The following is a 13,401-nucleotide window of genomic DNA, read 5'->3' as shown; positions in this document are numbered from 1 at the left end:
TGTTTCCCCGCCCACTGTCTTACCATAAAATGGTGGCCTTTTCTGTGCTAATACTAAAGATTTTCGGTGGCACAGCATTATTTTTGCCACCTCCCATCTGTGAAATTCTCCTTTAACTGGAAAAACCAGCAGAACATGCAAAGAGAAAGCATTTACCCGAATCTCAGTGGAAATTCTGTGCTTTTTTCAAATGGTATTTCACTGGCATCCCAGGGACCCTGCCCATCATTCGCCTGAGAGCACTTTGCTAAATAGCAATCCTCCAATGGGGGGCCAGCACCACATGGCAGCCTGGGATTGGCTGGAGGCCATGACTAATGCATTTTGGGAGAGCCAATGGGGTGTAAGTGAAGGGACCTGAGTCACCCTGTCAGTCAGTGTGCTCTGTCACTCTCCCTTCATTAGACACACACACAAACGTTTCTTATCTTTAACCCTGGCAGTGCCAGAATGGGTGGTAACGAGGGGAAAGAGAAATTGGCGTGCTCAGCTCAAATTTGTAGTAACAAAAAGTATTTGTGTGTAGGCATATGGCTGAAGAAAGAAAAAACCTGCACTCACTGAAATATTCTTTAAGTTTTAATATATTTTTTTAGCAGCAGAGGTCAGAACAAACTGACACGTTTTGTCGGCAGCCTTCCTCAGCCTTTGGGAACACTTGACAAAAACCGATATTTATAGATGATGTCACATTGCAGTACTGCTTCTTTGTTTTTTCACTATTTACATACATTTTCACATACATATTCTACTATTTTCTGCAAGAGCTTCAAAATGTACATTTGAATAAACAAAGAAATGTGCAGCTGTTGCTCACAGGAAGCAACCTAAGATCCTTCTTCACCCTCATACGGGAAAGAACATGTATGTCGGGTAGAATTTCTTGTTAAACAAGATTCGTTTTCTATTTACTTTAGTGTCCATGTGGATATTATTATGTTAGGAACTGTAAGATAATTGAAAGTTCATATTACAGAGTACATACACATTCTTAACCCGGCACGCTTCAACAAAAACAACACCGAGCTGTGCATGAGGGCCCCCCACTGACCCAGAGGACTGGGTTATCTCACTCTGTGAGGCCGACGTGAGTAAGGTTTTTAATCAGGTCAACACTCGTAAGGCCACGGAGCCGGACGGTATTCCAGGCCGCGTTCTCGGAGCATGCGCAGAACAGCTGACAGGCATATTCACGGTAATTCTCTATCTCTCCTTGTCCCAGTCTGTAATCTCCACAAGCTGACCACCATCATTCCTGTTCCCAAGAACTCTAAGGCTACCTACCACACTGACTACTGCCCTGTAGCACTCATATCTGTAATCATGAAGTGCTTTGAAAGGCTGGTTATGGGACACATTAACTCCATCATCCCAGACACTCTAGACCCACTTAAATTTGCAGACCGCCCCAACAGATCCATAGACAACGCAATCTCAATTACACTCCACACTGCCTTCACCCACCTAGATAAGATAAATACCTACATGAGAATGCTGTTTATTGACTACAGCTCAGCATAGTCCCCTCCAAGCTCATCACCAAGAATGGAACCCTGTAACTGAACATCTCCCGCTGCAACTAAGTGATCTGACCCCAAGTGATGAGGGTAGGCAATATCACCTCCACCACGCTGACCCCTCAACACGGGGGACCCACAAGGATGTGTGCTTAGTCCCCTCCTGTACTCTCTGTTCACCCACGACTGTGTGGCCACACAACTCTAGTATCATCATCTTCAAGTTTGCTGATGACACGACGTGGTAGGCCTGATCACCGGCGACAGTGAGACAGCCTACAAGTCAATGACCTGGCAGTATGGTGCCAGGACAACAACCTCTCCCTCAATGTCAGTAAGACCAAGGAGCTGATTGTGGACTACAGAAAATGGAGGGGTGTACGCTCGCCCATCCATATTAGGTCCACTTTAGTGAGTGGAGCAGGACGAGAGCTTAAAGTTCCTCGGTGTCCAAATAACCAAGGACTTAAAATGGTCCACGCACACAGTTGTGAAGAAACACAACAGCCCTCAAATCCTCCAAAAAGTTATACAGCTGCACCATTGAGAGCGTCTTAACCAGCTGCATCACTGCTTGGTATGGCAACTGCACCCCCCTCGATCGCATGGCGCTACAGAGGGAGGTATGGACAGCCCAGTACATCACTTGGGCCAATCTCCCTGCCATCCAGGACCTCTATATCAATATCAGGTGGTGTGAAAGGATAGCCCAGAGAATTGTTAGACTTCAGCCACCCAAGTCACAGACTGTCCTATCTGCTTCCACTCGGGAAGCGGTACCGGAGCAACAAGTCTGACATCTACAGACTCCTGAACAGCTTCTATCCTTCTATTCTATCCTAGTAAGACTGCTAAATAGCTAACAAAAAGGTTACAGGACTATCTGAATTTATCTTTTATTGTATTGTTTTTTTGCACTGACTCTCTGCACACTCGCACTCCAACACACATACTCATGCATACACTTCATTTGCTCACACACACACACATTCATACTGACTCTATACACACATACATACACATATACAATCATCATATATGCTGCTACTACTCTGTTTATCTTATATCCTGATGCCTAGTCACCTTACCCCTGTACATATCTACCCTTACCACTCCAGCGTCCCTGGCCATTGTAAATGTGTTTTTGGCACTGACCCTGATGCTTACCTACTTTTGCGTGTTCTTTTTTCTATTTCTCGTGTGTTTTGTTCTACTTTACTCAGTACTACTGATATTGATTACTGCATTGTTAGGAAAAAGCTTGCAAGAAAGGCATTTCAATGTACTTGTGCATGTAACAAAAATAAACTTGAAACCGGTGGCCGAGGAGGTAAGGGGGAATATTTTCTTATAAGAGAACTGAATCCCCTGCAGTGCCATCTGTGAACGTGAAAAACACACAATTCAGACACCTACTCGCCCCTCAGACATGGGAGCAAGGACTCCTCTTTAGGATGTTTATCCAACATAGCCAGCCCTAAAGGAACTGTGCATGCAGAATCCTTATGTCCACACACACACGCACTCATGATACCTCTGTGGAACTTCCGATGATTTTCTGTAAACAGCAAAAGTAGCATTTGATTTTTATTTTCTCAAGTTTTTTAATTCAAATACCCTCACATAAATAAATACCTCAATGAAAATATATTGTAAAAAACAATGCACATATCATCATCAAACTACTCTCTTAAGTGAAACATAAAAGGCAGACACTGTTTCTCAGGGGTTAACCAGGATGAGAGGGGCAGATGGGGGTCTATTTATTATTTTATTTTTTTACTGGGCTCCATTCTGCTAGCCTAGCGCTAACTGCCTACCTGCTAGCACTAACTCTTCTCTTCTCTCTGCTACAAGTTTGATCCGCCAATGTACACAGGGTTATGGCAGCGCAGAGCGCCGTGTGTTAGCTCCTAGACTTATGAGAATTGTGGATTGTGTCAGAATGGGTTTAACTCCTTGTTAGTTGGGCGGCGGGTAGCCTAGCGGTTAGAGCGTTTTGCCAGTAATCAAAAGGTTGCTGTTTCGAATCCCCAAGTAGATATAGGTGAAAAACCTTGAGCAAGACATGTATCCATAATTGCTCCTGTAAATCGCTCTCGATTAGAGTGTATTTTAAATTAGGTAAATGTTGTGAAGTACAGACATACAGGGGCAAAAAGGTGGTGTTTTTGGTCTTTTAGCATTTTTTGTTTGACTGGTTGGGGATTATTTGGACTTGGAAAGAATTGGTTGGTTCAGAGAAAATTATGCTCTTTTTGAGGTTTTGGAGAAATTAGATATGGAATAGATCCGATTTGAATGCTGTCATATTTTCTAAGACTACATTAGAATTTGGCAGCTGAATTGTTACAATATTATTGCGTAATAGCATGGTTTTATTGTCTGTTTGTGATGGAAAGAAAAAAACAGTACACCTGCAGTGAATTATTTATGTGTGCCTGCCTGTGTGTGTCTGTCTTCCAGGCTGCCTGTGTATGTATGTCAAATCACATTGTATTTGTCACATGCTTCGTAAACAACTGGTGTAGACTAACAATGAAATGCTCACTGTGTATTCTTCGAGCTCTCACAGGCCTGTTTAGCAGCAGTCAGGGTCCTGTTCCAGATGGGTTCAGGCTGAGATTGAAGCGTAACTAAGCGTGCAGCAAAGTTTCTCCTCTACAGCCGAGGTACAGCCACGATACGGTGCTGCTCAAGGACAAAATGGAGAGGACACCCCATGATATTCGTGATGCATCACTTCCTCTCGCCCCACAGTGTCCCATATACACAGTCTGAGAGACCCTGACAGAACACACACACACAAACTCACACACTGGCCAAACACACACACACCTTCTGAACACAGGGCCACTGACCAAACACACACTGACTGAAAACACAAACACACACCAATCAAACACACATACACCGGCTGAACGTGGGGCCACCGGCTGGGCACAGACCCCTCGCCCACCAGAGAAAGAACGGCTTGTGGATGGCTACCTTCCAATACAACAATATAAAAGCCTCTACAAAAATAATTTAATCACAGTGACACTTTATTTTACAGTCCACTATTTATCTGGTCTTTGTTGATAAAATAACATGTCAAGAAATACATAATTAATTTTACCAAGTCATTTGAAAAGCAACAACATGTACCAAGTATTTAGCAGTTGAGATTAATTTCTCAGTAAGCCACAGAATGATTTTAACATTGTTACCTCTTAATTTCAACCAACTGATTAAGCTAGGCTCATGTACATGTATGTATTTTCCTTTTCACTATACAGGTAAGCAGGTGATCCATCCCAACCAGGTCCAGGCGGTACAGGAGGAGTTCTCACCCAGTCAGGAGAGGGTCCAGTGGGCTACAGAACTGATTGCTGCCTTTGACGAGTACCAGAAGCTGGGAAAGGTAAATCAACTATAGTAGTCAGCCTCAGAATGTAGAGTTAAGAAATATTTTTTTACGTGTCGTTGCTTAGGACTTTAGAACGAAATTCACAGGATGACATCAGTGCATAACTGCATTAAAATACACATTACAGGATGGCTCATGCTATGCCATTAAATGCAAGAACATTTTAAAGAGTGCAAATATCAATTTAGTTATACCAGGGGTCATCTAGCTCTGCTCTATGATATGACATTTCTACTGTGCCTCCCTTTGTGCAGCGCATTCAGAAACTATTCACACCCCTTGACTTTTCCACATTCTGTTACGTTACAGACTTATTCTAAAATGTATTAAATAGTTATTTTCCCTCATCAATCTACACACAATACCCCATGATGACAAAGCACAAACAGGTTTTCAAATGTATAAAAAAAAAACTAAAATTTCAAATTTACGTAAGTATTCAGACCCTTTACTCAGTACTTTGTTGAAGCACCTTTGGCAGTGATTACAGCCTTGAGTCTTCTTGGGTATGATGCTACAAGCTTGTATTTGGAGAGTTTCTCCCATTCTCTTCTCTGCAGATTCTCTCAAGCTCTGTCAGGTTGGATGGGGAGCGTTGCCGCACAGCTTCAGGTCTCTCCAGAGATGTTCGATTGGGTTCAAGTCCGGGCCGGGCACTGGCTGAGCCACTCAAGGACATTCAGACACTTGTCCCGAAGTCACTGTGTTGTCTTGGCTGTGTGCTTAAAGTCGTTGTCCTGTTAGAAGGTGAACCTTCGCCCCAGTCTGAGGTCCTGAGCGCTCTGAAACAGGTTTTTATCAAGGATCTCTCTGTACTTTGTTCCGTTCGTCTTTCCCTCAATCCTGACTCGTCTCCCAGTCCCTGCAGCTGAAGAAAATCCCCACTACATGATGCTGCCACCACCATGCTTCACTGTAGGGATGGTGCCAGGTTTCCTCATGACATGACGCTTGCCATTCAGGCCAAAGAGTTTCATAATGGTTTCATCAGACCAGAGAATCTTGTTTCTCATGTTCTGAGAGTCTTTAGGTGCCTTTTGGCAAACTCCAAGCGGGCTGTCATGTGCCTTTTACTGAGGAGTGGCTTCCATCTGGCCACTGATTGGTGGAGTGCTGCAGATATGGTTGTCCTTCTGTAAGGTTCTCCCATCTCCACAGAGGAACTCTGGAGCTCTGTCAGAGTGACCATTGGGTTCTCGATCACTTCCCTGACCAAAACCCTTCTTCCCCGATTGCTCAGTTTGGCCAGGAGGCCAGCTCTAGGAAGAGTCTTGGTGGTTCTAAACTTCTTCCATTTAAGAATGATGGAGGTCACTGTGTTCATTGGGACCTTCAATCCTGCAGAAATGTTTTGGTACCCTTCCCTAGATCTGTGCCTCGACACAATCCTTTCTCGGAGCTCTACAGACAATTCCTTCAACCTCATGGCTTGGTTTTTACTTTGACATGCATTGTCAACTGTTGGACCTTATATAGACAGGTGTGTGGCTTTCCAAATCATGTCCAATCAATTGCATTTAGCACAGGTGGACTCCAATCAAGTTGTTGAAACATCTTAAGGATGGAAACAGGATGCACCTGAGCTCAATTTCGAGTCTTATAGCAAAGGGTATAAATACTTATATAAATAAGGTATTTGTGTTTTTTATTTTTTATAAATGTGCAAAACATGTAAAAACCTGTTTTCTCTTTGTCATTATGAGGTATTGTGTGTAGATTGATGAGGGAAATGTTTTATTGAATCTATTTTATAATAAGGCTGTAATGTAACAACGTGTAAAAACTCAGTGGGTCTAAATACGTTCTGAATGCACTGTACGCACACACACCTCTTAATTGTTAATGTCCTTTTCTGTATACTCGCCAGTGTGACACTGCAGGGTAGAGTAGATTTGGGTTGGAATATGGAATGGTGTGGGGCGGAGTGTTTGATTAAGTGTAGATTATTAAATATCAAATGGCCACCCGGGCTATTTGCATTGACTCCCCCCTTTCATTTTACAATGTTGCTACTGGCGGTTTATTATCTATGCATAGTCATTTTACCCCTAACTTCATGAACAAATTACTTAGACTAACCTGTACCCCTGCACATTGACTCGGTACTGGTACCCCCTGTATATAGCCTCCTTATTGTTATTTTATTGGGTTACTTTTTTATTTCCAACTTTAGTTTATTTATTCTTAACTATATTTTCTTAAAATTGCATTGTTTGTTAAGGGCTTGTAGGTAAGCATTTCCCGAAATACCTGTTGTATGCGGCGCAGGTGACAAATAAAATGTGATTATTGTTTCTAATTTAGTGCGTCGTTGCCTCCTGTGTGTAGTGCTCTGTGGGCTGCCTGCCTATTGAGGGAGAGGCTGGTGTGAGAAATACACAATCTGCCCCACACCTCTCTCTCTCTGCCTGCCGGCTTCTGCCCTGCCTACACTAAGCATCGTCCTAGGGACCATCCTACCCAACCCTCGTGTGTGTGCGTGTTGTCAAAGGCGTTTGAGCAGAGAGCAGAGTCTTTCTCTGCCCCAGCGGCATTTGTTTCTTCCTGAACTCTCTCAGTTGTTATTGACTGTGAATGCCTTGCCAATGTCTTCTTATTTATATTGTCTAGTTTTAGAAAATGTTTTCCCTCATTTAGTGAACTGAGCTCAGGATATTTTAGGTTGCTTGTGAAGTAACTGGCTGATGAGCTGATCAGAAATGTCCGCTTTTTAGTCTGGTAATTTCACAACTGTCAAATAAACGGTCAATAAATGAACATATCTCCTGTCCATATTAATGGTGTTCTGCAGCAAAATAGTCAATGTCAACCCATGATCAGAGTTGTTATGACTAGGGCCAGTTGTTTTGGGTTTTATTTTACATTTAATTTTTACCAATATTTACAGCATTATCCACAACCCCCCCCCCCCCCCCCCCCCCCAACCCTAAAGCTGCAACAACCAAACATCTCTCTGCCACATAACAAAATCTGTAGAATTGCAGGAAATTAGCTTGAAAACTGATTTTTTTTTATCTCCTATGCCAAGAGATGGGCCTTTTAAAATGTTCCTTCCCTGGGCCCGAGACTTGGTTTGTCTGGCCATGCATTGCCGAAGTCATTCATTGTTTAATAAATCAACAATAGTGAAAATCCTTGTATGCTATTTGTTTCTCACTCGATGTGTGTTCTGATTATAAGGGGGTCGTTGATTCATTTGACATCACTGAAGGGGTCCCTGGCCCCAAAAAGTTTGAGAACCCCTGTGCTAAATGGCTAAATATATGTATATATAAAAAAGAAAACTCACCCTTTTGGTGAGGTGCTGATGAAATGAAAGTCGGACACTGTTTTCTCCCCCAGTACTAACACATTGGGTCTTTTTTAATTCCTTGTTTCCTCTACTTTGTTGGCCCAATCTGAAATGATCTAACCAGGTGCAAGCCAACCTAGTGATGAGCTTCCACAACATGTTTTTACCTGTCAAGTATTTTCCAACCAGTGCAAATGAAGGGGAGGAGATAAGGAAGCATTCTCTGGTTGAGTCCCAATAATCTCTCCTTCCTCCTGAATGTGCACTCGTTCACTACTCCCCACAAGTATTAAAAGCATTGCATTGGTGTAGACATGAACTAGAGGGAGTTTCCATATACTTGAAAGCAAAGTAAACAAATGCACACTTCTGGAGAAAGGAGATATTATTGGGATGCACACTAGCTTCACCAGTATTCTCCACTGACCTCTTCTCCCTGTCTCCAGGGTGCCTTCAACTTCCGGGGCAGTATGATCGACATGCCCTCAGTGAAGCAGGCTCAGAACATCGTAACGCTAGCTGCTGCCGTCACGGGGAAGTGAGGCGCTCTGGAAGAAGATATGGGGGGAGGAAAGAACAGAGGAGTGAAATGAGGGGACGGAAAAACTAGACAAGTTGAGAGAGAGTGAGAAGTGTCACTTTTATGTATACGCTGGCATTAGCGAGAGGTGAATGTATACCACCGGACACCCCAAATACTTCGACCAGACAGGTTTATCAGCTGGTATCAAGCACCAACATTTCAGAAACTTTGTACTAGGCCTGGTGTATAGTCACTTAAATTCTAGATGTTTTTTTGTTTTGTTTTTATTAAATTGATTATTGTTGATAAATTAAATGCATTTGATTAATTTGTTCACTGATAAAGCACTAAATGTTTGATATTCATATCCTACGGTGTCTTTGTGGTAAGAATGACAGGTTTACGGTTAATGTTTTAGACTGATGTTAATGTTGTAAAGCAGGATATTATTTGACACTTTCATACTACTGACTGTGCCAAACTGCACTGCACTGCACTGGCCTGGTTGCGCATGTACCATAGTTGCTGGAACCATGCTGGAAAGGGCAATTTGAGAAGAAAATATCCATGCCAGCACATTACAGTTCGGGTTGGCACGATGGTTGTGAAAATACTATTTAAGAATTCCAGTTGTTTCAATGGTAACCGACATGAAAACTTCTACAGTTTACTATAGAATACTACAGTACTTACTATAGAATGATGTAGTGAACTGTTGTATCCTGTAGAATCTGTAGTATCCTTTGACACACTGTAGTATCCCTCGATCATGTGTAGTACGTACTATACAATGTTGTATACTATAGTAAATACTGCAGTATACTACAGTCTGCAAAAACACAACAGTGAAGTCAGCAAAAATACTACAGTAATGCTACAGTACTTAATTTGCCTATACCCTCCCCATTCCCCTCCCGCCACCCATAAGTGAGAAGCCTACATGCCAAGTATAGACTATAATGTGTTCCCTACACGTTATAAGAAAGAGCAGAAGCTATGAAATATCTGTTCAGACCCCAGTCCAACCTACATACAGGTTATGGAAAATGTGCTCTTATTTGTCTAATAGGTTTCCTCAATGAGAAGATCCCCACTTATATGTCAAAGATTATAAAACAAAAGCACTATAGTGCTACAGTAATACTACAGTAATGTCCGCAAAACCACCACAGTAATTACTACAGCATATATACTATAGTAAACAGTAGGTACCATAACATTATTACAGTCTGCAATTACTATATATTTTTTATTATTGTATTATTTAACTAGGCAAGTCAGTTAAGAACAAATTCTTATTTTCAATGACGGCCTAGGAACAGTGGGTTAACTGCCTTGTTCAGGGGCAGAACAACATATTTTTACCTTATCAGCTTGGGGATTCGATCTTGCAACCTTTTGGTTACAGGTCAAACGCTCTAACCACTAGGCTACCTGCCGCCCCTAGGCTTCCTGCAGCCCCAATACAACAGTGTTTATACTATAGTAAACTATAGTATTTTTTCATGTGGTAATGAAGCGTCCAGGATTACACTAGGGGGTGCGGGAACTTTTTGGCAGTGCGTGTGCCTTTGCCTCCTGCCTCTCCTGGGTCATGACAGATGCTCACCCACCTCCAGGGTCCAGCTGGGTGAAAGGCTAAACAAACACAACAAGACGCTGTTGTTCTTCCATTCAGGCTGGGCACTGTGGGCACACACAGACACAGACACAGACACACTCCTTCGGGCCCCAGCACTCAGCCCCACATCAAAGCTCTGTTTGCTAAAGAGCCTTAACACATTTAGTTATAGCAACAATCTGAGATTTTGCTTCAGTCCTGTCAGTAAAGCTGAGGTCTTTGTGTGTGGACTGAGGGCCGATGTTCTTCTTGAAGGGGCCGTATTAATACGATTGAACTGGGCATCAGGCTCTCACTGACCTCAGCACCAGAGATGCATACAAACCACGGATTCAAACAGGCACTAACATGTAAATACATGCACTGTCTCTGTGTATCATACACACAAACATATTCTCAAACACACACTTTGACCATTTATCGCAAAATAAAAAATTAACAAATGTCCATATTTCTCTGTTTTTACTTCTCTCCTTCTTGTGGTGAGGTTCCTTTTCTAACTGCTGCTACACAGCCACTAACTTGGAACTGAGGCACAATGTGTTGAATGGTTAATGGTGCCATTGGTGGTCATGGTAATGAAACGGCAGTACGGTGTGGGTGTGACTTGCTGCTGTATGATCTATTGTGTCTGGAGCGGGCTCTCAGGTCTGTACCAGGCCAAAGCCAGACAAAAAGATTGAAGCCACCACTGTGCCCAGCCAAAAACCCCAACAATAAGCTGTCTCCTTGGCATTTGGCCACATATCTCTCTCTCTGTCACCCTCACACCTCTTTCTCACTCCTTCCCACTTATTTTGCCTATCACTCTCATTTAGTTGTGATTTTGTCATGGTGTTCTGCTTGTTTTTACCTCTCATTTTCCACCTGCTATTCGGTCGCTGTGATTGGGTGACGGGAGCGTCTGGAGTTGACTTCTGCTTATTCCACAAAGTGGCTTAGGGAACCCCCTCTGAAGTGTGTGCGTGTGTTTGGGAGGCCTGAGTGTGAATAATGCAAGTGTAGGTTTGGTGGGACTTGAGTGTGAAGGCTAATGTCTTAAAAGCAGACCTGCACATGTTCAAATATATAGTTTAATAATTTCCATTTCTTACAAAGAAATATAGTCCCAAAAGGGCAGGCTGTTCTGAAAGCTTAATATAACTGTTATGTATATGTTTTTCCGAGCCTCAACTATGAATGGGAATATGACACATAAACTTGGTTCTATGTGTTTAGAAAATGTAGTTGTTTTTTAGAAGAGCATTGGCCATACGGTAAAACTTATTGATATGTTTAAATTATGCATTGTTTCTTGGGGATACCCTGAAGCAGTGGGAAAGACCAATGTTGACATTTCCGATGGCACTGGGTGTTCCCACATTTGTACTGTATCATAAACGTGCCCAGCACCCCCAGGCATGCACCCCCATAATTTAACCCCTAGTGGCATAACCCATCAATTCTCTGAATACAGTAGCCTATCAAGTTGTGTGGCCTGTACCAGAGTTCCATGCTACTCTGTCTGTGCCCTGTGTCTGTGCCCAGGAAAGGCTATATCTGGTGGGGCTATTCTCCACCCATGTCACCCCTTCTCTGGAAGTATAAAAGAGGTATTAATTCAATGGACTGTCTTAGCACAATATTGACAGCATTGTCATAGCACATCAAATTATACTTGGCTGCAGAATAGGCCTGCCATTTGTGCGTATGTGTACCCAGCATTGTTGGAGACATTTGGATCTGAGTTGCAGGTCAAGGGGGTATGGAGATCCACCTGGTGTTGAAAAGTTGCCATATGTTTCCGTGTCAATACAATAGCCGTATAGTCTGGGATCCTAAATTGAATCCATTATGTTTAATTGAAGTTTTTAACTATAGTGAAATGTTATTCAGTTTGGATTCCAGGCTACAATATGCAACAGTACCCTTTTTCAGGTCAGGTGCTTCGGCCATTGACCTGTCTGAAATTTTAGTCAGACAAATCAATCATACCTTTAGGGCTACCTTGTTTCACACTGTTTAACTTACCACTGGTTTTTATTTTGGTGTGTGATTGATTTGACTGACACATTTTAGTAAATGTCTCTCCATCACTCCTGCCTATCTATCCAGTGTAATTCACCAAGACATGCCTTTAATGGAACTGACATAATCTTCTCAGCCCTGGCAATGACAGATTTATTTAAATACATTTTGCTGGTATTCCCAGAGAGAGTAAATTGCAATTAACATGATTATAACCTCACTCAACAAAATGGAGATGGGAATCTATTAGGCTGGGAGGCTGTTTTCATAGCCCCAGTTATGTTGATCGAGATTGCTTTCATAAATTAAGACCATATGACAGAGAAGAGAACATGCTTGCAAAACAATGTCAGATGAACATTTAAATGAAATGTTTTACATATTTTTCCATTCATCTTGATGGTACCCGGGTGGCAGGTGGCGAAGATTTGCCCAAATACGGACTTCATTATTTTAATAGTGTGCTAATGACAATATGCAACACATTAATTTCAACAAAAGAGTATTCCCATGCAATAAAACAACTAGTTTAAATAATAGACACCAGAGTCTTTGACCACACAGTTTGACAATTAAAGTCCTAAAGTGATTTTGAGGCATTTGTAGCATAATGATGAGTTGATGAGGCAATGTTACATGTAATGTGATTCAACCCGCTAACTCTCCAATTAGACTGTATTCAGATTTCCTATAATTTACTGTAGGCCTGCCTTTTTCAGTATCAACTCTTTTGAGATACTATACGAAGTCTCCTGAGAAGACTGGCCTACTATTACACCTATATCTCTCTCATTTTCATCTGTAAGTGAGTAGACTAAAGTTCTCATTTGAAATCATTTTTGCAGAGATAATTGTATTTTTTGTTAGAACATTTTGAAGGCTTTTAGAAGTAGCCTATTTGAACATAATGATAAGGTTTTTGTTTTTTCATGTTATTTGTATTTTGGAAAAATGTCTGTGTTTATATTAATCAAGAGATTTAAATTGATGAATAATTACTTGAATATTGTTTTACATTAAGACTCTTGGTTC

The 13,401-nt window shown here is 41.9% G+C and overlaps 1 protein-coding gene across 1 annotated transcript in view; it reads left to right on the top strand.

Annotated features, from left to right (window-relative positions):
* clybl (citrate lyase beta like) overlaps positions 1-10,809 on the top strand; it is a 197,818-nt gene extending 187,009 nt beyond the window's left edge. Inside the window, exons 7-8 of the mRNA XM_021596826.2 lie at positions 4,796-4,920; positions 8,665-10,809. Of these exons, the coding sequence (XP_021452501.2) occupies positions 4,796-4,920; positions 8,665-8,760 (221 nt within the window). The 3' untranslated portion in view covers positions 8,761-10,809. The remainder of the gene's footprint in view (positions 1-4,795; positions 4,921-8,664) is intronic.
* Positions 10,810-13,401: the final 2,592 nt, after the last annotated feature.

The sequence above is a fragment of the Oncorhynchus mykiss genome, chromosome 3, assembly GCF_013265735.2.
Source record: "Oncorhynchus mykiss isolate Arlee chromosome 3, USDA_OmykA_1.1, whole genome shotgun sequence".
In the NCBI taxonomy this organism is placed as follows: domain Eukaryota; kingdom Metazoa; phylum Chordata; class Actinopteri; order Salmoniformes; family Salmonidae; genus Oncorhynchus; species Oncorhynchus mykiss.
Note: the sequence above shows the minus strand (reverse complement) of the source record. Positions and strands in the feature narration are given on the sequence as shown.